This window comes from Opisthocomus hoazin, chromosome 1 (assembly GCF_030867145.1).
Source record: "Opisthocomus hoazin isolate bOpiHoa1 chromosome 1, bOpiHoa1.hap1, whole genome shotgun sequence".
Lineage (NCBI taxonomy): Eukaryota > Metazoa > Chordata > Aves > Opisthocomiformes > Opisthocomidae > Opisthocomus > Opisthocomus hoazin.
The window spans coordinates 63,692,592-63,720,345 of NC_134414.1; the positions used below are offsets into that span (position 1 = coordinate 63,692,592).

The 27,754-nt window shown below is 43.4% G+C and overlaps 1 protein-coding gene across 10 annotated transcripts in view; it reads right to left on the reverse strand.

Moving 5' to 3' along the window:
• Nucleotides 1–25,753, reverse strand: part of DOCK9 (dedicator of cytokinesis 9) — a 142,694-nt gene extending 116,941 nt beyond the window's left edge. For 6 of the 10 annotated variants that reach the window (XM_075424157.1, XM_075424152.1, XM_075424138.1 and 3 more), the window contains exon 1: nt 3,067–3,684. In XM_075424157.1, coding sequence (XP_075280272.1) covers nt 3,067–3,228 — 162 coding nt within the window. In that variant the 5' untranslated portion in view covers nt 3,229–3,684. Of the gene's footprint in view, nt 1–3,066; nt 3,685–25,584 lie in introns of those variants that run through there. The other 4 variants (XM_075424162.1, XM_075424170.1, XM_075424146.1 and 1 more) reach the window with 1 other exon arrangement.
• Between the last annotated feature and the right edge of the window lie 2,001 nt (nt 25,754–27,754).

Sequence of the window (27,754 nt, forward strand, 5' to 3'; positions counted from 1 at the left end):
CTTAGCAAATTAGAATGTTTTCTCAGTATCTGCAGAATATAAATATGCCCCAGGTGGTCATTTGGGGAAAATATATTTTCATTAATTTTGATGCAACTTTTAATAGCATCTCAAATTAAATTTATAATCATTTACAAAAATACTGATTTTTACCCATGTGGACATAAAGACCCTAAGAGACCCTGTGTTCTAGCAAAATAAAGTCTATGTGATGGGCTAGAAACATGTCTATCCCGAAGACAAGAAACAGCACTTTCATTGCAAGTTTGAGCGACATCAGATGGTTAAAAATGAACTGCAGACCTGTTTAAGATAAAAATTTAATTAGATTTAATAAGACTTTGGATTGACCTCTGGATCACATGTTAAATAAGAAAAATGTATGCTAAATCAACTACTTCTGCTTCCTTATTTCTTCACAGATCAGGAGATTTTCCTTCCAAGGAGAACTGCTTCCCAAGAGCTTTCTGCTCACAGGAAATGTTCACAGATACTAACTGGCTTCGCAAGAGAATCAATGCATTCTGAAATTAAAGGAATCCCTGAAATTAACTGGTGTTCCGACAACAGCTCTGTATCAGGAGATATCTGATCCAAAATAGCTAAACAGACCAGACAGGAGGTACAGCCAAAAAGGCAGAGGTAAGAAATTGCAGCTCGAATACATGTTACAGCACAGACAAACAAATAGGTGAAGCCATACGCCCATGCCTGCATCTGTTGCAACAACCACCAAAATAAAACACAGGGAAGTGGCACACTGCCCCTTCTTTTCTGGTCTTGGCCATACAGCCTGTCTTCAGAGGAACAGTATTCCTGTAGTCTTCATCTCCCTGCAAAGCTACCTTTCAGGGGAGGAGGAACTGGCCAAATAAGCTTTTATAGCAAAAAGTACAATAATAATGTAATTTAAGAGTTCCATGTATATACTTTGATGAGTTTCATAAAGTCACTTGTCACTGTTGCCAGGACTGCAGCATCTTTCTCCCTCTTCCCAGTCTCCAGGGAATTCTGCTTTCCACCCTTCAGGGGTAAAGGCAGTAGCAACTCCTCCCCAGCTCCAGACAGCATCTCAGAAAGCAACAGCCAGCGCCAGCTCTATCAAGAGCATGATCTTTCAGTGAAGTCCCTGTTGGTTTTTTTTTCTTGAAAATTCTGACTTCCGCTCTTCTGGACAACACTAGTCCAGTACAATGAGCAGGAAGTCATTCTGACCCCTCATTTCTGCACACTTTTCCATACTAACCTTCAAGTATTTATCCCAGGAAGAAACTTATCTTGATCCACTATTTCCAGTTAAACCAAGCTGACAAAGCCATACAGGAAAGTAAAAAAAAAAACCACCAGTATCATTATTTAAAAGCATCTTTGGAGTTGAACAAAAAAAACCCTTAAGTGACAAATGTGGAACTTTGGTTGGAAATGGCAGACTTAGCATATCGTGTGCTTAATCTTGCCAGTTTGCAAACCAGTTCTGCGGGGCTAAATTAAAAAGAAATCATTGCTGGAACAATACCACATGAAACACAGCAGGAAAAAAAAGTGTTATACAATACAAAAAATGTTCACTGCACCCTCCAAGTTACAATAATTCATTTTAAAAAAATGTTTCTTCATTCACTCATCTAACTACACATAAAACTGAAGGCTAGTAAATGTGTTAGGTCTTATATTCAATGGAGTGCAAAAGTTATTGAAAGTATTCATTGTCCAGAGTTTAACAAACATCTAATAACCATCCATATGAGGCAAATTTAAAAATGGCTAACAGTGTTAAAAAGGCTTCTAATACCTAGAGGAAGCCATTTTATTTCTAATATCAAACCATACTAAGAAATTATAAAATGCAATACTATCATGAAGGGTAACACACATACTGTAAGTTTATTTTAAACATCTGAAGGCAGTTCAGATTATTCTGTATTCTTTCCAGGAAGCTTATGTTTGTGTATCCATGTATACAAGCATACATATATGCATGTGTGTGCATACAAATATACACGTGTATACTTCTATGCACACACATGCATAAATATGTATACACACAGATACATACATACACACACCCCTTTTTTTTTTCTTATATTTGAGTTCAGCAAGAAAGGATCTGAAAAGCATAACGACAACAAAGCTTTGTGAAATTTCTAAAGGCTTTCCATAACTGCAATTGCACAGCGTGGGTACGCCAGCAGGCACAACAAGCTTGTCAAAATCTGTCCAGTTATTTCAGTGTACCACACCCCTCTTATTCCAACTACCTAGTCAGTGACAAAGCAATTAACAAGTAACCCCAAAATATTTAAAATAAATATTTAAATCCTTAACTAGCCCAATTCTGAAGCAAGCGGTGCACATTAGCTATTGCAATTCCACCCCCTCAAGCCTAAATGCAATACATCTGACGCACAAATGCGTCATTAACCTGGGGGGTACAAAGAAGACAGTCTCACTTTAAAGCCTGTTTTCTTTGCATCAGGCAACACCTAAAAAAGCCTTTGAGAGCACAGCAGGTTGAGAAAACAGTTATTACTCCCTTCAAGCTTTTTTTTTTCTTCTAGAATGCTCCTCTATCCCTCTCAGTAAGTTCAACAGAAATAGAACAGATTCAGAGAAAAAAAAAAAGAAAAAAATGTATTCACATCCATCTGAAAAAAATAAACCTTAAATCCTGGGTTACTGTTTTCCCAACAATGCATTCCTTAGTTTTTCCAAATAACGTAATCATCTGTTGTTCTTCAATTGAAGTGCCAAATACATTCCAAGAGTACGTTTAGAAAGATCTAACAGCAGACGATCTTCTATAACAATCCTGTTTCTGGACTGCAAATTCTTCAGAGCTATCAATACAAATCTAAATGAAATACTGAATACGAATCCTAAGCTTTAACATCACAGCTGCATGCACATGTGTATTACATGTCACATACATGCACTAACATCCTACACTAGCAGGACAAGGTATATTCATGCCTGTAGACAGCAGATGTTAAACAAACACGATATCCTGGTTTTAGTTTAGCTTTCAATTAGCAGATAAAATTATTAATGAAACAAGTTTGTATTTACCAGGGATGAATGAATCAGTATTCCTGAATCTTCATTTGGCAAGCTGAATGCTGTGTATTCAAGGGCATTGTTTTCCCCTTGCTGTTTGCAAATATAGCCACAGTTTCTCTCAAAAACTGTACGAATGCCTTTAAACAGAACCACACTTGTAGTGCAACCCATTCCAAATCTGTTGAATTTTGCATTTCTAGCAGCCCTGCTTGCATTTGCAGAATGTCTTCTTCCTTTGCTCGACTCGAATAATTTTCCTGTGCTTCACAGAAATATTTTTTTGTGCAATCTTCATCACGTCCGACATTTAGCACATTCCTCGACTAGAAACCATCAGCTACTGAAATGTAATCCTATTTGCTTAAGCCAAACACTGCCAAAAATCCAGCCACAGAAGACAAAAATCAGAGGGTGATGAAAAGCAAAGGACACTTCAGCTGTAAAAGACAGGAGGCTTTCAGCATGTGCTATACTCCGCAACAGAGATGAAAAGGTATTCCAGAGGGTCGGGGAAAGAGCTTCTATATTTCAGAGGTCCTCAGAATATAATCAAAGATGAAAGGAAACTGCAAAGATACTGCTGCAGTTTCTGCTGCCAGCCACAAAGAATCCTCAGCTGCTGCAAGAAAGCACTCTCCCAGAATGCTTAGCACGGAGTTCGTACTGGCAAACATTTCTTTTCTTGACCTATATGTGCTTCTTGGTGTTTAAAACAAAATACTTTGAAATAAAAAAACTCAAATCATGAGGGGAAAATACTTAAATCACTGCTGCTATTTAAAAACCAGCCAGCATGTTACATAAATCTACTTCAATCAAATCTATATGTTATCAGCATGCTATTATCAGTTCAGGCAAACCACAAGGGAGCCGAATGCTGTCTTTACTTTTTCCTTTCTTCCTCACATGCAAAGTGATCAGTCAATTCCCACCTGCCAGAAACTGACTTTATCTAGTCCTTGATTGCAAATAGCCAATAGTAATAAAAAAGGGAAAAAAAGAACACAGCTGACTCAGTATCTATTTCAGATCAACATCCACATCTAAAACAAAAATACAGCATGAAACTTAAAATACATACATTTCTTGGTTTTATAGTGAATCACACCTGTATTGATTGCATTTATCACTACAGGATTCTACTCTACATACTGTACTGGTACCTGTCACACAAGTAGTAAGCATCTTCAACTGACACTGAGAAGTGTTAAACTTTTAAACTACTTTTAAATGCAACTAATTTGTAAAAAATAACTGTCCCAATCCACACCATAACAGTAACAATCACCCTATCACAGATTGTTGATTAGTTTTATATTTCTGCTAAAATTGAAGCACTGAGATGTATTTACTTATCAAATTGTAAAACTGGATAAAAGAGAGAACTTGCAACAATTTGAGCTTGTAATAGAGTTAAAACAAGCTAAATTAAAAGAGGCATGAAGGGAGGGAATAAGCAGATTAATAATGTCAGCTACAGATTTGCCCCCATGCAAATTAACTTATCTCAAGGAAATGTGTGCTATAATGAGACATTTAGAAGAAATATTTAGGATTTATTAGCATTTTTACCAAACGTCTGGCTAGTTAATACATCTCAGTATGCTTCTCATTACATTTCTAACCTAAATACACCATAATAACATGCAGACACATTGATTAAAAAAAAAAAAAAATCAATATTTGACAGTGATCCAAGTAGTTCCTGCTAGTCCCATATTCTCAAAGGCAGCAGTTAGCACATTTCACATATTGTAAGAAATAAAAATTGTGTTAAGGCAGTTCTGTTAACAAGGAATAGCTTTTTGCGCAGGGAGAATAAAAAAGGTATTGGTGAAGAATTTGTCATAAATTCTACTCTGAAGGGCAAAGATAATTCATACAAAACCACAAATCTTGCACAGTGATGTCTCTGCACCTTCTTCTGTCTCTCTACCTAGACTACTCTCTTTGAAAAGAAAAAGTAAGACAGTAAGGGAACTGCTTTGTTCCATCCACCAAGGTTGGATAAAGACATCCTTGCAAACATGCGAAGTATAATAGTCATGAGAATTTCCACAGATGGCACCCCCAAAAAACACATTCAAGTTCACTGCTTCTAGTGCAGAGGCCCACTTCATTCCCATCTGGAATGTAAGATTACAGAGACTTGGTTCCAAAGGTTCAGGTTCCAAACGTGGTATCAAAAGTTAAGAGATCATTAAAAGAAAGCACTGTTTAGAGGGTTGTTCTGTGCAATTTCAGAGATTTCATAATTGGAAATGTTTCTAGCAAAAAGTAGAGAAAGTAGCTTGTGCCTTCAGAGAGTATGAGAAAAATTAGTCAGCTTACAACAAACTATCGTATACTAGACAGCTCCTTCAAATGCCTAGAAAATGACCTCACTTTTAAAGCACCAGGTAGGATGCGGAGAAACAGGAAGACAAAAAATTTCACTTGGAAAGACAAACACATGACAGAATCTTAGACTAATTCAGGTTGGAACTGACCCTGGGAGGTATTGAAATTCAAAACAATTTAAAAGCAAATTCAATTCCGACTAGATATTGAATAAATTTAGCATCATGTTTCTACACTATTTTAGAAAAGGCAGCTGAAACTGACTTGAATCAACACCGCGGTAACAGCAATGACATAAAAAGCATTACAAATAGAGCTTGAAAGGGAGATAAATATGGGGACATGAGGGGTAGGAAGAAATCACAGGAAGGTGGAGCTTGACCAGATACTTAAATATTAATATTACAAGAAATCTGAATAGCATGCAATGTAAAGCAGTCTGCCACAAGCAGACTTTTTCCTAAGACACTAAAATGGAAGTTTCCAGCTCCACTAAGGAGATTCCTGCAATTGTATTGAGCAACCACACTGCACAAGCAGTGAACATCCAGACAGAAATGTGACACAATGTAATATTATCCATTACAGTATTACATCTCAAAGTGAAAAGGGAGCCTGGAAAAATTCTTGTAAAAGTCTGACAGAACTTGGTCTACCAACTGAAGAGAGCTAAAGGACAGCCTACGGTAAGTAAAAGTCTTAATCCAATGGTAAAAACCAGAATAATCAAAATATGAAGAAGCCCAGACTGTACATCATATGAGCAGCAAGCTAGACATTGCAAACTGCCTTTAGCTGAACCTGGGTTATAAAAAGGTCTTTTCCAAAAGGAAGAGGGGAGGGGAGAAAAGGAACGTTGTAAAGAAGAGACATCACTAATGCCTGTCTTCTCTTGGTTTGTGAAAAAGGGTCTGCACCAGAAAGTATGCAGACTTATGAAGAGATACTTGAGTTAGTTAGTATATATTGCAAATACTACATCCCCAAGACAAACCTCCTGTTCTTATGGGGAGCAACAAGCTCCTCTTGCTCTATACTATATTGAATGTGTACTGACTGCACTATGAGATTCCTGAACACAAAAAGACTAATTAGTTGTGTTAGCTCCAAGTTGTTCACAATCATATCTTTTTGAGACATGCTCTCTTGGACAGGTAATAAAGAAGCAGCTCTAGTTCCCCTCCAAAAAATTGTTGGGAATGGTTCAACAGTACAGTTAGGCAATTGCTTTAAGAGTCTAACCACCAGTCCCCCTTTGATTACAGAAAATGCCTAATAATCACTTTTTACTTGAGAACTGAAGGACTTCAACTCAACATGTTGAGCAATCCTTTGACAACCAAATGAGTTCCAACAAGCGTAACCACATAGGTACAAAGTAAACATGCGTGCTAGACATCAGAGAGTTCTAACCAATATACACAAGATTCATTTTGACATCGATTAACACTTACAAGGGTAGAAGTCTTTAGGGAATAACTACCTGGGTTGACTGAAAATTTTCAGGGGATGCTATAAAATTATCAACAAAATCAGAATTTATTAGAGGCACCTAGACAGAAATTGAACAGTGAAAGAGTACAGGTCAAACTAGGGAGACCTTCCAATTGACCATGTTACTAAAAGCAACATGGACATTCTGTCTTCAGACATGCCATCACTACAGCAAAGCATTTCACAAAGACACAGGCCCATATCTGCAAGAGAACATAATTCAGGCAGGATTCAAGCATTTAGGTCCTAGCATAAGAGCCACAAAAATATGCTTAACCTCTTAAAACATTAGAAGTAGGTACTTACATTTTTGCCTACAAAGTTGTCCTTGGTATTTAACATGCCCAAACTGATGTCATCTTAACAGGAGTGAACATCTGGTTCCTCAGAGATCTTAACACATCTTGACTGAATTCAGCTTTTCACAAAAACATGACAGTATCTGTAGGTGGAGCTCTACCTTCCATCTGGCAGCCGCCTGTGTATCAGCTCAGAATGCTGGAGCTGTGGGCCTAAAGCCTCCTCAGCCCAAAGAGATTTAAACCAACACCGCTTACCGCTCTTTGGAGTGCCTTAACAACCAGATGATAGTATATCAAAGCCAACATACTCGCTTCTGCCTGATAAAGCTATGCTGCAGGAAAGAACTCAAGATCCAAAAGCCCTGCAAGAGAGAAAACAAGTGTATATACAACAGCTCATACCTACTAGGAATGTTCTTACTGGAGAGGAAGAAGAAAATTCAGGTACTGGTTCCTGTTGCAAGGACTATTTCTGCAATGACTGCTTCATGCAAACTTCACAGAAGAGTTCTGTCCAGTAATTCTCTTCAAGAACTCAAGTTTCTTCAGAAAGAAGGAACTGTGCTAAAAACTGGTTTGTGGCCACAACGGTGAGTTTTACTCTGTTTTTAGAGTAAAACTCTTAAGCACCTGATTTTTCAAAACTAGTGCAGAGTGTCTGCTTGGATATGGATTATTCTTATCCACTCACTTATCCTGATATCCACTATCCAGAATGGTGAGAAGGAAGATATGGGGAACTACAGGCTGGTCAGATTTACTCCAGTCTCCAGGAAAACCTTCCTGGAAGCCGTTTGCAGGCATGGAAAAATAAGAAGGTAGTTCCAAGTAGATAACTTATGTTTTCCTTCTGTGATGAGATGGCTGGCTCTGTGGACACAGAGATAGCAGCGGACATTGAATAACATTAGTAAAACAAGGCTTCTGACACAGTCTCCCATAGCATCCTTGTAGTCAAATTCAGCAGATGTGGTCTGAATGAGTGGACGAGAAGGAAGACAACCTCGTGGATAGCAAGTTGAACATGCTGAGTAGGCTTCTCAGTATAAGACAAATATTGAAATACTGGACTGAGTCCAATGGAAGGCCATTGTGACGGTGTAGAGGTTGCAGCGCACGATGCATGAGAAAACGCTAAGGGACCTCAGATAGTTCAGCCTTAAGAGAAGGCTAAAGGGAGATCTTGTCACTGTCTGCAACTTGCTGATGGGAAGGTAGAGAGAGGATAGAGCCAGACTCTTCTTCACGGTACAGTCAGAGGACAAGAGGCAACAGACACAGAATATTCCATTTGCATAACTTTTTTTTTTTTTTAACCATGAGGGTCATCAAGTATTGGAGATGAAGTATTTCCATCTTTGTGGATATTAACCCAGACTGGCATAGTCTATGAGCAACTGTCTCTAACCAGACCTGCTTTGAGCAAGGGATTGCACTAGGTGACTTCCAGAGATTTTCCTTTCAACCAGTCAGTTTCCATGATTCTGTGGCATTACACTGGGTAGCCACACACTAACACAGAGAGAGATACAGAGAAAAGATCCAAGGGAATTCCATCCTTCAGAAGAAAGCCAGCATGATTACCCCAGGAGGTAGTCTTGAGAATAGCATGCTCGATTCCCATGTAATTTTGACTGAAAATCTGCACACTCAGCAAGGCCTTAAGAAGAGATTTGAATCGAACCCAAACAAAAAACTACTATGACATTAGAAACACCAAGTATACCACCAGGCTGAAGCCCAGAGGCAGTTTATAATTTGATGAGATGTCTCTAATGTCAAAGATGGTATCAAAAGTCAAACATAAAGCTTATGAAAATTGGAGCAAGATTTAGTTCTGTCCTATCTAGTCAAAGAAGCTGTCACAGCTGGCCAGTATCACAAGTTTCTTTTAATGACAAGCAAAGGAATGTTTGTGTCTACTAAGCCTTTTATACATTTAGAGCAGTGGGAAGGAGGTATAAATGACACAACCCAAGAAATGCTATTCCAAATCTTGCATACATGGTATTACATATGTGCTAATGGAGAGATGCACACAAATCTAAAACACTGCTAGTTACAAAATGCTAAATATCTTAGCTAATAGTTTTAGATCACATAGTTGAGAGCTGCAGAAAGGTCAGTCTTCTCACAAGTCCATTCTTACATGAATAACAATATATTTTAATCCACAGATGAGCAGTGGGAGCTGCCAATAAAGCATGTGCCTTAAGTTCAAACTTAACTCAAGTATACCTTGAGGACAGATATACCAAAAATAACTCAAAAAACTTTAGGAATTGTCCAAGTCAATCTAATCTGAACAAATGAAGATTTATTGTTAAGCATGAGACAAAACACCTAGCCCTTTTCAGTGTTTTATATTTCAAGCTGTAACACAGGATTTCTGGTATTGAAATATGCTCACTGGACTCCATCTAGTGGGCACATAACTTTCAGCTTTCTGAAGCTGACGACTCTTCTGGCCTCTTAAATAACTGATAAAACAACCAAAACAGAAATTTATTAGAGAGCTACAGAACACATCACTAATTATAGGATACTATTTTCAGAAACATTAAAGAAACCATGCCAGAATAAATAATGCTCAACAAGACAGTAGACTAGTGGGGAGGAAAAAAAAAAAAAAAAAAAAAAATCTTAAAACCCACTTTTTGAGCAACCTTACCGTGTTCAGCAATGAGCAGCAGAAACTTCAGGGCTCATGTGTCCTTCTATACTTTTTAATCCCTCTATAAAGGTTATTCAGATTCAGGTCTGTCTCCTTCCGTTTGTTCCTAGTTCAATCGGCATCAAGTTCCAACTTCCCCTCCCGCAGACCCTCAGCTGCTAAAACATTCTGCTGGAAGTGTTGTCCTTTGAAATGTACCAGCAAGACTGTATACAGCAGAATATACTTTTTTTCTCTTATTAGAAACTTCATATTTCATGTGAGGAAAAACTTACTGGATAATGCTATATGTTCTGGCTGGGAAGAAATTAACATATAATGTTACTGGTGCATCTAAGGCCATATACAATACCAGGCAAATAACTCCAAGGTGATAACAAGCCTGGCAAGTAAGTGTACCAAGACAATTTCTGAAGGAAATGAGAATAGCATGATTCAAATAATTACAACGCGTATCATCTCTTCATCAACCTGACTGATTTTTTTTAAACTCACTGACATTTGAGGTCCAACGTGAATATAAAATCCCTCTTGGACTAGCAAATAGTAAGACTGAAGCCTCCTTGAACATTCTTAAAGGCAAACACACTACTCTGATTTTCAGCTAAACCACCTACTAAATCAGATGACATTATGTTACACAGGTATTAGTGCCAACGCAAATGGGTGCAAACATGCCTGGCAGAAAGAGGTCTGAAATACCACTCATCATCATCACTGTACTGGGGCAAGTGAGGAACAGGCTAGATGAGGTGACTTTCAGTCTTATTTTCACAAAGCTTTCTGTATTGTTCTATTGCCTAGCTGTAGTCACTTAAAATCATGCCTACAAATGAGCCTAGAAAGGCATCAAGTGAAGTGTAAGCAGATTCTCTGCCAAGATCAGAGCCCTGGTGAAGAACAGTACTACTTCTGAAACCAAAGGATATAAAAAACATTACGCAACATTAAAGAGCATGAAATAGCATTGGCAATGCCATCAAACTGGAAAGCAGATTACTACCTTTCCATCACCTTAAAACCAAAGTCTCTTTTCTATACGTTAATATTGACAATGCTAGCTAACACTTCCATCTGACTTTTTATCTTTTCACAAACCTGTCAAAATGAGACTGAGAGCTATGCTACTAACCTTTGCCTCTCCCACTGAGAACACCCAGCTCTTTCTGTGGAGCTTCTGTTTTTCTTATTCATGTCTGTTTCAGTATCAGGACGCCATTCAGCATATGAAGGGCAGTTGTGCCTTGTAACAAATAAGGCAAGCTTGTATCTCTTAGTGTCAAAACACAAGCATCCAAAGGCAGTGGAGGGTCTGCACTTGCAAGCTGAAACAAAATTAAATGTCTATAACCTCATGTACATTGAATTCCAGGCTCTTGAAACCAACTCCATTTCACTTACAATAACACAAAAATTGCAATGTATTACATCCGACACTGATGTAACCAGATATTTAAATGCTTTCTTTACTTAAAATTATGCAATCATTCTCCATTCCGAGTATAATGTGTAGCCACTCCTTGTTAAGGGATTAATTTTATAGTAGTAAAAATACAAACCCTTGTCTTGGATCTGAATTCACCAAAATAACTCCTTCCCATCCACAGAGTACCTGGTAGTACTAAAAGCAGTTTAGTCTCCGCCTTGAACTTCCACACCTAGATCAGTATCTGTCAACGTGCCATCTCTTTTTTAAGTCAATAGCTACAGCTGAGTATCAAAAAGTACCCAGAAGTACATGAAGCAGCAGCTAAGGTTGATTTATTTGCACTGATGAATCTATATTACAGGCTTCCCTGTACTCTAGCAGAATCACAGAATGGTAGGGGTTGGAAGGGACCTCCGGGGATCATCTAGTCCAACCCCCCTGCCGAAGCAGGGTCACCTACAGCAGGCTGCACAGGACCACGTCCAGGCGGGTCTTGAATATCTACAGAGAAGGAGACTCCACAACCTCCCTGGGCAGCCTGTTCCAGTGCTCCGTCACCCTCAGAGGGAAGAAGTTCTTCCTCATGTTCAGACGGAACTTCCTGTGCTTCAGTTTGTGCCCATTGCCCCTTGTCCTGTCGCTTGGCACCACTGAAAAGAGTCTGGCCCCATCCTCCTGACACCCACCCTTGAGATATTTAGAAGCATTTATAAGGTCCCCTCTCAGCCTTCCCTTCCTCAGGCTGAACAAGCCCAGCTCCCTCAGCCTTTCCTCACAGGAGACATGTTCCAGTCCCCTCATCATCCTCGTAGCCCTCCGCCAGACTCCCTCCAGTAGCTCCTCATCTTTCTTGAACTGCGGAGCCCAGAACTGGACAGAGTACTCCAGATGGGCCCTCACTAGGGCAGAGAGGAAGGAGAACCTCCTTCGACCTACTGGCCACACTCCTCTTAATGCACCCCAGGATCCCATTGGCCTTCCTGGCAACAAGGGCACACTGCTGGCTCATGGTCAACCTGTTGTCCATCAGGACACCCAGGTCCCTCTCCACAGAGCTGCTCTCCAGCAGGTCCGCCCCCAAGCCTGTACTGGTGCATGGGGTTGTTCTTCCCCAGGTGTAGAAGTAATTCAGTAATTCAGCCTTCTCTGCATCCTCCGTCACCAGGACACCCACCTCATTCAGCAGCGGCCCCACATTGTCCCTAGCCTTCCTTTTGCTGCTGATGTAGTTGAAGAAGCCCTTCTTGTTGTTTTTGACACCCCTTGCCAGATTCATTTCCAGGTGGACCTTAGCCTTCCTCGTGGCATCCCTGCATGCTTTCACAACATTCTTGCACTCCTCCCAAGTGGCCTGTCCCTCTTTCCACATTCCATGGACCTTTCTCTTCCACCTGATCTCCGCTCGAACCTCCTTGCTCATCCATGCGGGTCTCCTGCCTCCTTTGCTCGATTTCTTTCTCAGGGGGATGCACTGATCCTGAGCATGGAGGAAGTGACGTTTAAACAGCGACCAGCTCTCTTGGACCCCCCTGCCTTCTAGAGCCCTGACCCACGGGATTCCTCCAAGTAGGTCCTTGAAGAGGCCAAAGTTAGCTCTCCTGAAGTCCAAGGTTTTGATCCTACTTATTGACCTGCTTCCTCCACAGAGGATCCTGAACTCCACCATTTCATGGTCACTGCAGCTAAGGCTGTCTCCAACCTTCACATCCTCAACCAGTCCCTCCTTGTTTGTTAGTTTGAGGTCCAGCAGAGCACCTCTCCTCATTGGCTCCTCCACCACTTGCATCAGAAAGTTATCATCAGTGCTCTGCAGGAACCTCCTGAACTGCATGTGCCTGGCTGTGTGGTCTTCCCAGCTGATGTCAGGGTGGTTGAAGTCCCCCATGAGAACCAGGGCCTGTGACTGTGAGGCTACTTTCAGCTGCCTATAGAAAGCCTCATCAACTTCCTCATCGTGGTCAGGTGGCCTGTAGTACACACCCACAATAACATCACCCATATGAGGCTGTCCCTTAATTCTAACCGATAAGCTCTTGACTTGTTCTTTATCCTTCCCCAGCCAGAGCTCAATACATTCCAGTTGCTCCCTCACATACAGAGCAACTCCACCACCTCACCTTGTTGGCCTGTCTTTCGTAATGTGTGTAGCCATCCACGACAGCATGCCAGTCATGCGAGCTGTCCCACCATGTCTCTGTAATTGCAATGAGATCAGGGCCCCGTGACTGCACCCAGATCTATAATTCTTCCTGCTTATTGCCCATGTTGTATGCATTGGTATACAGATATTTCAGGAATGACCTCCTTCATGCTGGTTTCCCTGGAGGGGTGCAAGAGGATCTGCCATGTCCATGCCCACCCTTAAAGTTGTTGGTCTTTTGCTTCTCAGCTTGGGACACAGCTGAGGAATATTTGTCCCTGCTCTGACTAGCCACTCTTAATCCCCAGCCAGATGGGATGGCTTGAGCATTGTGATTCTGCCCCCCACCCCTCCAAGTCCTTCAGTTTAAAAGCCCTCCACATCAGATTGGCTAGCTTGTTGCCAAAGCTCCCATCCCTCTCTAACAGGTTATAGCCGCTGAAGAAAGTCCCATTGTTATAAAAACCAAAACCCTCACGGCGGCACCAGCCATGAAGCCAAGAGTTGATACCCATAATATACCTGCTTCTAGATGATCCCCTTCCTCCAACTGGTAAAACAGAGGAAAATATAACTCAGGCACCAAAGCTTTTTGCTTTCACCCCCAGGCCTTTGAAATCTTCCTTAATTCTGCCAGCATTACAACTTGCAGCATCATTTGTGCCTACATGAAAGAGTAACAGTACATATTAAGTAGTCTGTGCTCTTCACAAGTTGTGGCACCCTCTTGGTCACATCTTGGACCTTAGCTCCCGGAAGGTAGCACACCTCGGGTGCCTCCCTGTCAGGCTGGCAGATGGGTGCCTCAGTGCCCTTTAACAGGGAGTCACCCACTATGAGCACCCACTGTTTCATTTTATAGTACCCGCTATGTGCTGCTGGTGTAGTTTCTTCTTGCAGACCTTGCTCCTGGGTATCTATGGTTATTAAAGCCTCATATTTGTTTTTGGTAGTTATGCCGGAGGGTGGAGGCTGGAGCGGAGCCCTGCTTTTGCGGGTCACCAAGGTCCAAGGTGCCTCTTTCTCACTGGTAGTCTCCACAGGAGCATGGTTCTGCAATCACGTATCTATCTCCAACTCAGCTCCTCTGATACTGCGTAGCCTGTTAACTGTTTCCTGCAGCTCAGCCACTTGACTTATCAGATCCTCAACCTGCCAGCACCTAGTGCAGGCACTTAACAGTGCTCCAGAAGAAGGTTCTGGGCACTCACTGGAAGCTGCAGCCTGCACTGAAGTCTCCTTTGTTACCAGATCCATCTGGGTGGAGGCATCAGACATCACAGGGGCACCCACTGTGGGAGCTCTGGTTCTAGCTCTGAGGCGAGTGCCCACCATAATGGCAGAGACCTGGAGCTCTCTCCTCGGCTGAGGTCTACAGGTGGGTTTCAGGGCCCTCCCTGCGCAAACTGCTGCACAAACTGCCGTGCCATGCCCTGTTTGCCTGCTCTGTTCGCTGCGCTCCGGGTCGCTCGCACTCCTTAAGGGCCGTTTAAATCTCCCACGGTTGCTGCTGGCAACACCCACGCCAACATCAGCCCCACTTGCTCGCGAGAGCTGCCGGCTCCTGGCAGGTCTCACTGCTCTGCCCTCGGGTTTCCCTGGCTCCAGGAACCCCCCGTACACCTCCTTCTCAGCTTTGTTGTGACTAAACAGAGATCTTTACTTTTTTATATATATAAAAACAAAAATTTTTGAGGGCGTTTAAAGTTGTTTTTCTTCTTTCATTTGGGTTTGGGCAAGGATTGTGTTTTAAAGCATATTTTGGTTGCTTAGATAATTTTATGTGAGGTCACTTGGTAGTCCCACTGCATGAACAACTATGTTTCTTAGTAGAAGAAACTTCAAAAGGGACTATTTGACTTCAACTTCTAGGGACTGTGACACTCTTTATACACAAACTCTTTCATCCCTGAAAATTGCAAACAAGTTTCGAAGAGTGGCGTACCATTTTGAAAAGTGAACAGTTTTGTTAGTGTCCCTTATTTTTCAATTTTTAGTATTTTTTCCTCGAATCATCACTAGAAGAAACTTTTCAAGAGTACTACAAAAGCAGTTAGGAGGAAAAAAAAACAGCCAGTCTAAACCATGTTTTCTTGATTTCCTCAGTTATAAAGCCAACATTTCTTCCAGAACTACAAGCATTGACAATATTGTACATAACAAGGTCTACTTTACATTTAACCTTTCAAGAGAAATTCTGTGAATCAGATTTTACAGATGATCCTCAGTCTCAACTGACTTCTTTCTTTCTCTTCATTGTCTCATGATAGAAAAATGATCCACAACTTTCACGTTCTTTTCTGACACAACAATTCCATGGGCTGAATAACAAGTTTCCTTCTTAAACTACCTGACATCCTTTCCTTCAGCTGGTGAGCAGAAATTCCAGCTGGTCCTCTAATGGGAAGGGGCCTTTTTATGCAGAGAGTGCCCCAAACCAAAGGTTGGCCTGAGCTCAGAGGCTTAGAACTAGCATTCCAGATAAGACTTCAATTTACACTGACACCACCAAGTACTCCAGTCTGAATCAGCCTGCGATCTGCTTGCTTCCTCAGCACACAGAGCCAAGATTACTTTGTTCCTGAAAAGCAAACTCACACCTTAAAGAACACATACACAAAAGAGTCAAGTTCTGGGCTCCCCAGTACAAGAGAACCATGGGCGTACTGGAGAGAGTCCAGCAAGGGGCTGCAAAGATGACGGACTGGAGCACCTCTCCTATGAGAAGAGGCTGACAGAACTGGGACTGTCCAGCCTGGAGAAGAGAAGGCTCAGGGGGATCTCATCCATGTGTACAAATATCTGCAGGGAAGGTGCAAAGAGGACAGAGCCAGGCTCTGCTCAGTGGTGCCCAGTGACAGGACCAAAGGACTGCACTTGCACAGGTTACCCAGGGAGGTTGTAGTGTCTCCATCCCTGGTGATACTCAAAAGCCATCTGGACACAGCCCTGGACAACCAGCTCTAGGTGACTCAGCTTGAGCAGACAGTTGGACCGGATGGCCTCCAGAGGCCTCTTCCAGTCTCAGCCAGCCTGTGATTGTATGACAGAATCACGGCACCCCTTCACAACACTTCACACCACATCCCTTGGAGAGATCTTCCCTGCTACCTTTTTTTTTTTCTTCTCCTCTTCATTCTGGATATTCACCAGTAGCCCCAAGGCAACACCACTACTTCAAATAGAGTGCTACTCACAGAATGAAGTAGTTAGTTTCACCAGCCTGAGATGCCAGATCTAAACAGAGTTTTCAACAAAGGCTCTTGATTTCTTCTTTCTCATTTTTCCCTTGCTTGAACTGCCTGAGTCTCCAAACCAGGCAGGAGTTTCTGGGCACAGCAGGAGAATGCAGAAGACATTATCTGGATTCCCCATTCCTCCTCTCATATCTGATTCATTGTGCAAAGATGAGGAGATGACAAAGTGTTCCACCAAGCAGACACAGTAATTCATCCTTATGCCAGCAAAGAATCCCATCCCCCACCCCTGCAGTCAGATTAAGATTTTAATTTTCTTAATGTTTCTGCAGCAAAGCTGCTATTTCTCTCAATCAGTGACAATGAAAGTGCTGTAGAAGACAAACTCAGCCACAGATGTTGGATTTCTCTGACCAAACCTTTGTGCTTTAGAACAGTTTTCTTCATAAAAGCCCTTTCAGAGCTTCTGCTCAACTTTCTGAAGACCTTCAGACATCTAGTAAACTCTTTCCAAAGTAGAGTCCATTATACCAATGAAATTCTGGCCCTTGCTTAGTACAAGAAATCTTGTCCATAACATTAACCAGGTGGGTTCTTAAGGCCTCTAAGACTGTTGGTTTGTTGGATTTTTTTTTAATATTACAGGTAGTGTGTATTTTGAGATAATATATGCTCACTTTCATTCTCACAAAAAGAACATGAAGGACTTTACAGAAAAAGAAAAAAAATCCCATAGCTTTCTCATGATGCAATACCTACCACTATTTCACAAATTATTAAATTTAAGACACTATGTGTATCAGTGCCTCTGGAATAAGACAAAAATGTAAGCCTCCCTTCACAAACCTACCTATCCTCTAAATTAAAGTCTAAAAATATGTTACATGCTCAGAATTATTTGAGTGTATTCTCATCTTTAGATACAAGTTATTTCAAAAATATTTCAATGAGAAAGTCATTGTGTAATAAGTGGACTATTTGTGCAAATTTATGCCTTTACTGCCTTGCACAATTAATGCTTTTTATGGACACAGAAACCTAAGGGGGGGGGGGGCGGGAAGCATGAATTTGTCTTCATTCTTTTTTAAACAAAAGAGTTTTGCCTTCAGTATCTACATCAAGTGAAATACTTGAGATCATTCAACCTCAAAAATCAAAACTAAACACTAGCTAAGGAAGAAAGTTTTACATACATTTTTAATATATAGTTGGGGGTTTTTGTTTGGGCTTTTTGTTTGTTTGGTTTGGTTTGTTTTTTAAGATCACTGCACTAGGTAAGTCCTTCAACCATCATCAGAAATTTCACTTTTAAATAAGAGCTTCCTGGACACCACTGCTGAAGATGTTACACTCTCTCTTCAGGTCCATAGAGAGCCACTGGCACCAAATCACCCCTAACAGTCACATAAATTCTTAAATGAAAGCAATATAGGCAATATATTTCTCAGAAGGACACAGTCAATCTTCCTGTCATCTGGAAAACTGAAACTCCCCTTATTTGCTTCAATGACTTATCAGTGATTGTTTCTTACTATCTTTAAAGCAAACACACGTGAATTTGGCAGAATCTTAAAGTTACCACGACAGTAAAAAGATCTGGTAAAAGTGCCAAATTCACAAACTGTTGAATTTGCATATACCTGCACTTATCTGACGGCTATCTAATCTCAGGTACACACTACTCACATGCAAGTGACCACTCAGTCCAATAACCATACAGGCTTAATAACTTGAGCATCTACACCTACACAACAGAAAAAACAGTTGACATTAAAGGCTTAGTTCTGAAAATGAGTGATTATAGACCTTTTAGAAACATTTGCGTAGAAGCACAATGCAACGTAACCAAATTACTTTAAGCTGGATATATATTACGAAACATTTATATGTTTCAAGTTTATTGCACAAGACCTTCAATATGGGAAAAAAAAAAATACATCAGAGTTGTAGAATTCCCAATTTTAAATTCAGGTGTAATGAGTTCTCCTTCCACTGAGACACATATATGTGATCCTAATGGAGTATTAAAGGGCACAAGGAGGAGGGAGAGAGGAAAAAGAAGGTGTACTGTGGTATTCCTCGCTGCGTGAAAGCTGTTGGCACCACAGACTGAAAGCCCAATCAAGATAGATCATCCTACATCTGACATTTGCTGTATTAGAAGCAACTATTTTGAAGCACTTACTCCCCTGTCTTAAACATAATTTTCCTTATCTACTGGGATAGAAAAAAATCCAGAAAATAATAAGGAATAAGGTGCAGCTAACAAGAATGATCTAATGTTGTTGAATGGTTAAATGCATTTTTGTTCACACAGAAATTCAGCTGTCCTGTATTTTTCCCCCCACATCCCCTTTCTGAACACACAAGTTTACTGACATTTAAAATTCAAATAAGCTTAATGGTATTTATTAATAGAAACTTCAGTGCTATAGTCCAGCCTCTGAATCTTCACAACCACAGAAATGCCTATCCTACCCAGTAATATCTTAGCAATATCAGACTTGCCAGGAATAACACACTACTCGTGCTTTGTATCCAATCAAAAAGGTATTTATATGCACTTTGCTAAAATAAAATTAACACCTTGATCAAAGAGATCTTCTTCTGTGCCAATTTTTATTTCCTTTAAGAAAGGCAAGTAGTACGTACCATAAACTAGAACAATTTTAACTGTTAGAGTTGAGTACCAGGCTTTTCCCCCCCAAGTAAAGTTCAACAGCTCAGAGACTGGCTAAATAAGCATTACCGTTTGCATCCAGTTCTTCAAAGATGAGATGCATTCAAATGATGCTCACTGCTAGCAATGCTTTCTCCTTTAAAATCTTGAGTGTCAGCTCCCCCTGCTTTCCCTCATCCATTCATAACAATTTTCTTCTTCCAAATTCCTTATACATACAATTTCATATTCCTTAACAGAAAACTGAAGCCTTAACCCCATTTCCAGCTTTTCTGCACCCATCAGCTCTAAAAGCTCACAGTCCTCACTCATCCCTTCAGCATTACATATCACTTTCTAATCCCTATTTTCCTAAAGCAAGCTATCCAACATCAACTACACAAACACTGCAACCGAAATCTTGCAGTTAATGGGGTTCCAAATACTCCATTCACAGAATGGTAGGGGTTGGAAGGGAGCTCTGGGGGTCATCTAGTCCAACCCTCCTGCCGAAGCAGGGTCACCTACAGCAGGCTGCACAGGACCACGTCCAAGCGGGTCTTGAATATCTACAGAGAAGGAGACTCCACAACCTCCCTGGGCAGCCTGTTCCAGTGCTCCGCCACCCTCAGAGGGAAGAAGTTCTTCCTCATGTTCAGACGGAACTTCCTGTGCTTCAGTTTGTGCCCTTAGTCCCTTGCCTGTCGCTGGGCACCACTGAAAAGAGTCCGGCCCCATCCTCCTGACACCCACCCTTCAGATATTTAGAAGTATTTATAAGGTCCCCTCTCAGCCTTCTTCAGGCTGAAGAAGCCCAGTTCCCTCAGCCCTTCCTTGTAGGAGAGACATGCTCCAGTGCCCTCATCATCCTTGTAGCCCTTCACTGGACTCTCTCCAGTAGCTCCTCATCTTTCTTGAACTGCAAAGCCCAGAACTGGACACAGTACTCCAATGTGGGGCCTCACTAAGACAGAGTAGAGGGGGAGAAGAACCTCCCTCGACCTGCTGGCCACACTCCTCTTAATGCACCCCAGGATCCCACTGGCCTTCTTGCCAACCAGGGCACACTGCTGGCTCATGGTTAACCTCTCATCCACCAGCACTCCCAGGTCCCTCTCCACAGAGCTGCTCTCCAGCAGGTCCGCCCCCAAGCCTGTACAGGTGCATGGGGTTGTTCCTCCCCAGGTGCAGGACCCGGCACTTGCCCTTGTTGAATTTCATCAGATTCCTCTCCACCCAACTCAGCCTGTCCAGGTACAGCCATCCTGTATACCCACCACTCCTCTCAGTTTTGTGTCATCAGCAAGCTTGCAGAGGGTACACTCCAACTCTTCATCCAGGTCATTGATGAGTAAGTTGAACAAGACTGGGCCAAGTACTGAACCCTGGGGGACACCACTAGTTACCAGCCTTGAACTAGACTCAGTGCCGCTGACGACAACCCTCTGAGCTCTGCCATTCGATCAGCTCTCAATCCACCTCACTGACCACTCATCCAGCCCACACTTCCTGAGCTTCCCTAGGAGGATATTATGGGAGACAGTGTCGAAAGCCTTGCTGAAGTCTAGGTAAACAACATCCACTGCTCTCCCCTCATCACCCCTCAGCCGGTCACGCCATTGTAGAAGGCTATCAGATTGGTCAAGCATGATTTTGCCTTGGTGAATCCATGTTGACTACACTCCTGACAACTTTATTTTCCTCCACTTGCTTAGAGACAAATGAACTGCTCCATCATCTTTCCCAGGATGGAGGTGAGGCTGACTGGCCTGTAGTTCCCTGGGTCCTCCTTCTTGCCCTTTTTGAAGACTGGAGTGACACTGGCCTTTCTCCAGTCCTCGGGCACCTCTCCTGTCCTCCAGGACCTCTCAAAGATGATGGAGAGTGGCTCAGCAATGACATCCGCCAGCTCCCTCAGCACTCATGGGTGTATCTCATCGGGGCCATGGATTTGTGGGTGTCCAGATTGCTTAAATGATATCTCACCTGATCCTCCTCAACCAATGGAAGGTCTTCCTTTCTCCAGGCCTCCTCTCTTGCCTCCAGGGACTGGGATGCCTGAGGGCCAGCCTTAACAGTGAAGACTGAAGCAAAGGCAGCACTCAGTAACTCCACCTTCTCTGTTTCCTCCGTCACCAGGGCACCCATGGTATACAGAGAAGTCACTTTGCAGAAAAGCACACAAGCCCTCTGTGCACAGGGCATACCAAAGGATACAAGAATCAGAAAGGAAAATACCAAACCAAAACGAATACTATGTAATCCTCCCATACCTGTATTCTTGGAAAAATACTATGTTAAAAACATTGTAATAATATAGCACAGAGTGCACCTATCCATCTTTTTTATGAATTTAAGATTCACAGAAAGCAAATATCAGGATTGGAAAGACGAAGCTGACATCATGTTAAAATCAAGATTAAGTCTTCTTTAAAAAAACAGAAAGAACATCAGCAAGTTTGAGATCAAAGATTCATTAGGAGATCCAAGCATTGTCTTTATGATATACTGATTTTCCCCAACATCTTTAAAGATTCATTTCTGCAAGAGTTTCAGAACTCAGGAGCTCTACCAGGTACCTGAAACTAATATATAAAGCCCAAGACTGTATTAAGATACGATAATTTCAGCCTTCCCATACTCAAACCTCTTTTATACATCCAAATCAAAAAGGAGAACTGCATAGAACAATCTGGGAGTCACTCAGATTTCATCCTATTTTCCCATATCTTCAGTTTCTTCTGTACAATGTTAATTTCAACACAGGGGAAGCAACTTTTGCTGGGTTATTTGGTATATTTAAACATCTTCATTATCTGCATATTTGATAAGGGCATTTTATTGACAGTTAGGCAAAAGCAGACCCAACCCGGTATGCCAAACTTTCTCTTAATTGCTTATTATCCTTAAGTGTCAGCTTAATTTAGTATAGGGTAGGAATGCATTCTTTTGTCACTGAGATAATTTATCATTAACATATCACTGAACAAGACAGCACATATCCCTCCCACAGTGCTACTGATCTACATACAACACGCTTTGCGTAACTCATCACCACTTAAAGAGATCGCTTCCAACTATGTGTAATACCAAAATTGCATTCCAAACCGCTCTTGGCAAGATTGCTGGTTTCAGAGACAGGCTGGTCATCCCCATAGCCCTCCTCCCCAGGCATAAATGTATGTGCGTGGCCAGAGGCATCACATTAAGTCACGTGGCTAGTGTGAAGTCGAAACAACATCAACAATGCACAAGATGATCTTCAGCAAGGATGCTACTCTCAAGCAGAAAATAGCAAAAACTGAACCCAAATAATCACAACATATCTTATGTGCCTCATACCACAGTGAAAAGCTGATCGCCAAATAAGAAGTTTTCAGTTCAGCCAACCAAACTTTACTTGTTGGTTCAGCAAACTACATCTAACATAAAGAATGTATGAGATGTCAAATGCTGACAAGATAGCTTGCTTCATTCTGTGATGAAAACTAGCTTGGCCAGCCACATGTGCCTAATGTTTTTTTACTACTCAGTCAAGCTATTCTGTCTGTCAGTTGGCTGAAAATCTCCGACTTTTAGTTCCAATGAAGAGCACTCTGAAAATTTAAGCTATACCATGCTATCCCACTGACATGCTGTTTTCAGTCCTCTTTCATCCGTACGATCCTAACACCATTTATAAAGCACATATTTTAGAAATGTGATCTAACAAGCCTCATTTAAAGATGGAAAATGCCTTCTTTTTTTTTTTTCTTTTTCTTTTAAGTCTAGCAATGCATTGTTGATGGTAAAAATGGATTGAACTGTCAAACAGTAGCCACAACAGTAAGTTAGACAATCTATACACCTTAGAGGTATTAGCAGTTCACTTTTGTTTGCTGCTGCGAGTAACGACTGGATGACTTGCATCAGTGCTCAGCACACTCTGCTGCAGAGATGTACGGTCAGAAGTAATACTTGGTGTACATATCTGGACAGATCACCCAGCAGGAACTGCTAGTTTGAATTCATTCTTTCCTGTCTCCAGGTTCTACACTGCAAGCCTAGCCAATGGAAAACAGCTTCAGCATTTTTTCAGCACTGGAAAACTTCAACGCTTGTTCATGAGCAAGCAATGACAGTAAGACTACATTAGTTACCGATGCCGAATGATGTTTTAAGCAAGACATTTTGTTGACAACCCAGTTCAAAAAATCCTGGTGGGGTGCTCTATCAAAGAACTTTGAGAGGCAGCTTAGGAAAAAAAGTGGGTCATCTTTTCTTTAAAGCCACACGTCCAACTAGAGCATTCCACAACTACTAGAATACTGGTAAGACTCCTATATTCACCAGGTCAAAGAGATTTTTCACGTAATAAAGTCTAGAAACTCCAACAGCTAAGAAACAGGTCAACCTGTCAAACTTAGAGAAGTAAATATTTTTTCAAAGTCGGTTACAGCAAAAAGAAATACTATCCCACCTAAATGCCTCCTTTTTCAACAATAATAAAAAGTACAATTTCATTCCAAGATCACAATGCTCAACAAAAAGAGTTACAGTACATTAAAAGGAGGAAGAGGTAAAAGGTAAAAAGGAAAAGGTAAACCTGCAATCACTAGCCTTTTATTTCATGATCTAAACAGTGTGTGAGCAGGAACACAGGAGTTCAGTGACAAAATGAATAGCATTTATGAGAGCAGGAAAGACATAACAGGAGGGGCAAAATGTGGCTGAAACAGGAAGGTGAATGTCAGCACAGGACTGTATGGAAGAACGATGGAGATTCTGCTCCATGCACCAAGCTAACAGAAAAGATCACAAACCTGACATGAATGTTAAGTTGCCACGAATGGTAAGTCACAATTTTTGCTTTCTAAAATAGTGGTGGAAGACCTTATCCAAAATAAGATTGAGCCAGTATGCCACTTCACACCGTCACCACTTCTCTCACCTCCTTAATATTCTGCAGAATATGCTGTTGTGGCAAAAATACCTGGAACATTAGTGAATACCATCCTATAATGTATTTGATCGACCTGAATGAATTAAAGCATCAGATAAGTTTTAACAAACTCATCTCAATGACATTAGTCATAAGTGAACTAAGAAAAAAAAACTTTTAAAGAGGGAGGGGGGAAGGGCAGGGTTGCCAACTACTGCAAAAGAAACATTTATTTGTGTCATGAAAATACCTAAATGTCTTTCATGCTTCCTGAATACAAAAAACATGTTTAAAATATATATATATCCTTCTTCCACTCTCCCCAGCAAAGACTTGATCCCTGGAGAAGTATTAACATATATTGGATGTTCCTTACATGTATATGTGTTAAGTGTCTTGTGGAAAGCTGTCAGTATTCAGGTGGACCCTGAACTACGCCTATTAGGTTTCTTATTCTATATTCCATGACCCACAGTTAAATAAAGAGTAATTTCATTTTAGAGCCATCATTTTATTAAGGAAAGGCATTTGTCTTCGAATTGCAGCTACAGCATTTGTTACTCTCACAACACGTAACTATGACAAGACCAGCAGTGTTCTGACAAGCAGTTTAAAAGTTAGACAAGACCACACTTAACGTTAGTAGAGCTAAAAACAAATGACAGATCGGCTTCCAGCACCAAAACCCCTCTGCTTACACCGGGTTAAGTGCTTACTGAAACCTTCCCCTCGGAGATAACCAAACCCCACGGAAAACAAACGCATACCACGAAGAAGAGCCCCAAGACAGAAGCTCTGAACAACCCTGCCCAGGCTGTTTCAGATGTCGTCACCTGGGCACAGCCAGGCCAAAACCACGCACCTCCCTCCCTCCCTCCGGGTCCCAGCCCACCGTCTGACCAGCGGTGCCCCGCACACATTCGTTTCCAGCAGTTTAAATCAAACACGCGCGCAGGCGGCGGGACAGACACCGCACATAGCGCGATGAAGCGCCCCACGCCCCGCGATGCGCACCGAAAGCCCCATTTCGGCGAACCGCTTCTGTCCCGCCGCCTGCACAGCCACGGACGGAGTCCCCCCCCCTCGGGAGCCCCCCGCCCGGCCCGGGGCAGGCTGCGGCAAGGAGGGCCCGCTGCCTCCCGCGGGGCTCCGCTCGCCGCGGGGGAGAAGTTTGCGGCGGGGAGCGCCCGGCCGTGCCCCGCATCCCATGGCGGCCCCGGCCCCGCCCGCAGCCGAGGAGCCGCAAGCCCGGCACCGGGCCGCGCCGGCCTTCCCCCCCCCCCCCCCCCCCGCCCGGGCGGGATCATCCTCCGCGGCCGCCGCCCCGCGAGGCCCCGGCGGAGGCTGCCGGCGGGCCGCCCCCGCACTCACCAGCAGGACGGAGCCGCGCACCACCTCGGAGACGCTCTGCCGCAGCTCGGCCGCCGTGCCGGGCTTGCTCAGCGCCCTCGTGAACTTCCGAGTCTCCGGGGCCACCAGGGCCATGGCTGCCTCCGCGCTCCTCCGGCCCGGCCGCCCGGCGGCCCCTCACACGGCGGCGGCGGCGGGCGGGAGGCGGCCGTCGGGGGGGCAGGCAGGGCGCGAGCCCCGCCGCCGGGTGCCGCAGCCGGCGCCGCTCCGGGCAGGTAGCCCCTCCCCCTCGCGGAGCCGGCGCGCGCCGCGCCGCGCCCCCACCTCCAAACACAGCCGCGCGCCGACGGGCGGCGGGGAGCGGGGCGCCGCCGCGGAGGCCGATTGGCGCGGCCGCGAACGGGGCGCGCCGAGGCCCCGCCCCCACCTGTTCCCGCGGCGCCTCTCTGATTGGGCGTCTGGTTACCTGCCCGGCTGCAGCTCCCCACCCTCATTGGCTTAGCGCGGACCCGGGGCCAAGGTGAGGGGCGGGGTTGGCTAGAGCCGGAAGTTCCCCCCCTTGCCGGGCAGGCCCCGCCTTTGCCGGGGCGGGCTGTGAGGAGCGGCGGCGGCGGTAGCCGCAGCGTCCTGGCAGCGGCGGGCCCCGGGCCGTGGCGGTGAGAGCGGCTCCCTTAGGCCCCGAGCCGGGCGGCAAAGCGCGGCCGGTGTAGCTGCCGAGAGCCGGGGATAAACCCCCGCGAGCTGCGGCCTGGCCCGGCCCAGGCCCTGCGGCAGCGGCCGCCGCCCGCGTGTTGGTACCTGTGCCTGTGCCGAAGCGCAGGCGCCTGCCTGGGTCTGTGCGGGCACGTGATGTGGGGAGAAAAGTCCGGAAAGTTGGGGAGCGGGTGCTGAGGCTGCGACGGTCGCTGCGGGGAACGTGCGTGGCTGCTGCTCGGGGTCCTGACCCGGCTCCGGTGTTGAGATTTCCCTTTGGGTGGGTTTCTTCCAACCAAGAGTTTCTGGTCAAAGGCCAAGTTGCGTGCGTGGCTATGGCTGTTTTAATTGCTGTGAGTTCCTGCCGAGAGGCTGGTCGGCAGCGCTGTTAAACTCGGGAAGGATGCAGGCGTCAGGCACCTTATGGCTACGCTTCAGTGCTTGGAGCATTGGAGAGCATTAGGGCTTGCACGCCTTTATCTTCTTGGGCATCTCTTTATATGACCTAAAACCACTTTTCTACACTGAATATAGAGCTTACTACTGATGGAGGGAGCAACTGAGCGCGGTGGGCAAGGGGAGGAGCTTTCAGGTGAAGAGAAAAAGATCATAAAGTGATTGTATCTGAGGTTATGTACTCAAGAAATGCCTGCCAAAGAGAGGGCCTACTTTAAGGGACGCTTCACAGAAACATCTGTAACTAATAAGACTCCAAATAATTCAGGCAATTATTTCAGAAAGATCATAAAATCATGGAATGCTTTGGGTTGGAAGGGACCTTCAGAGGTCGTCAAGCCCAACCCTCCTGCAGTGAGCAGGGACATCTTCAACTATACCAGGTTGCTCAGAACTCCGTCTAACCCAGCCTGGAATGCTTCCAGGGATGGGGCCTCCGCTGCCTCTCTGGACAACGTGTGCCAGTGTTTCACTACCCTCATGGTAAAAAAATTCTTCCTTCTATCTAGTCTAAATCTACCTTCCCTTGGTTTAAAGCCATTACTCCTTGTCCTATCGCAACAGGCCCTGCTGAAAATATTTTCCCCATCTTTCCTGTAGGCCCCCTTCAGGTACTGGAAGGCTGCTGTAAGGTCTCCCTGGAGCCTTTTCTTCTCCAGGCTGGAGGATAAAAAGTCCAAATACACAAATGTGTGGCTTACATCAAGGGAGTTTTTGTCAGTGAAGAATCTTTCTGCAGATACTTTGCAGATCTGTACCAAAGGCTCATTTCTTCAAATCCATGAGCTATGTTTTTTTTAGTAGGATGTCTGTCACAACTTCAGTGTTCGTCTTAGTTTATACCTTCGTTAAGAAACACACAACGTGCAGAGAGGGAGACTCATCAGGCTCGTTGAAGATAACTAGAGTTCCTGATTTCACAAATCCAAGACCTGATGTGTTTATCACTCAATGTTCAGGCTGATAAATCAGAAAATTGGATACTGGTAAGACGGATTATCCAAACACAGAACTGGATGAGCAGCTATGTAAACATTTAGCT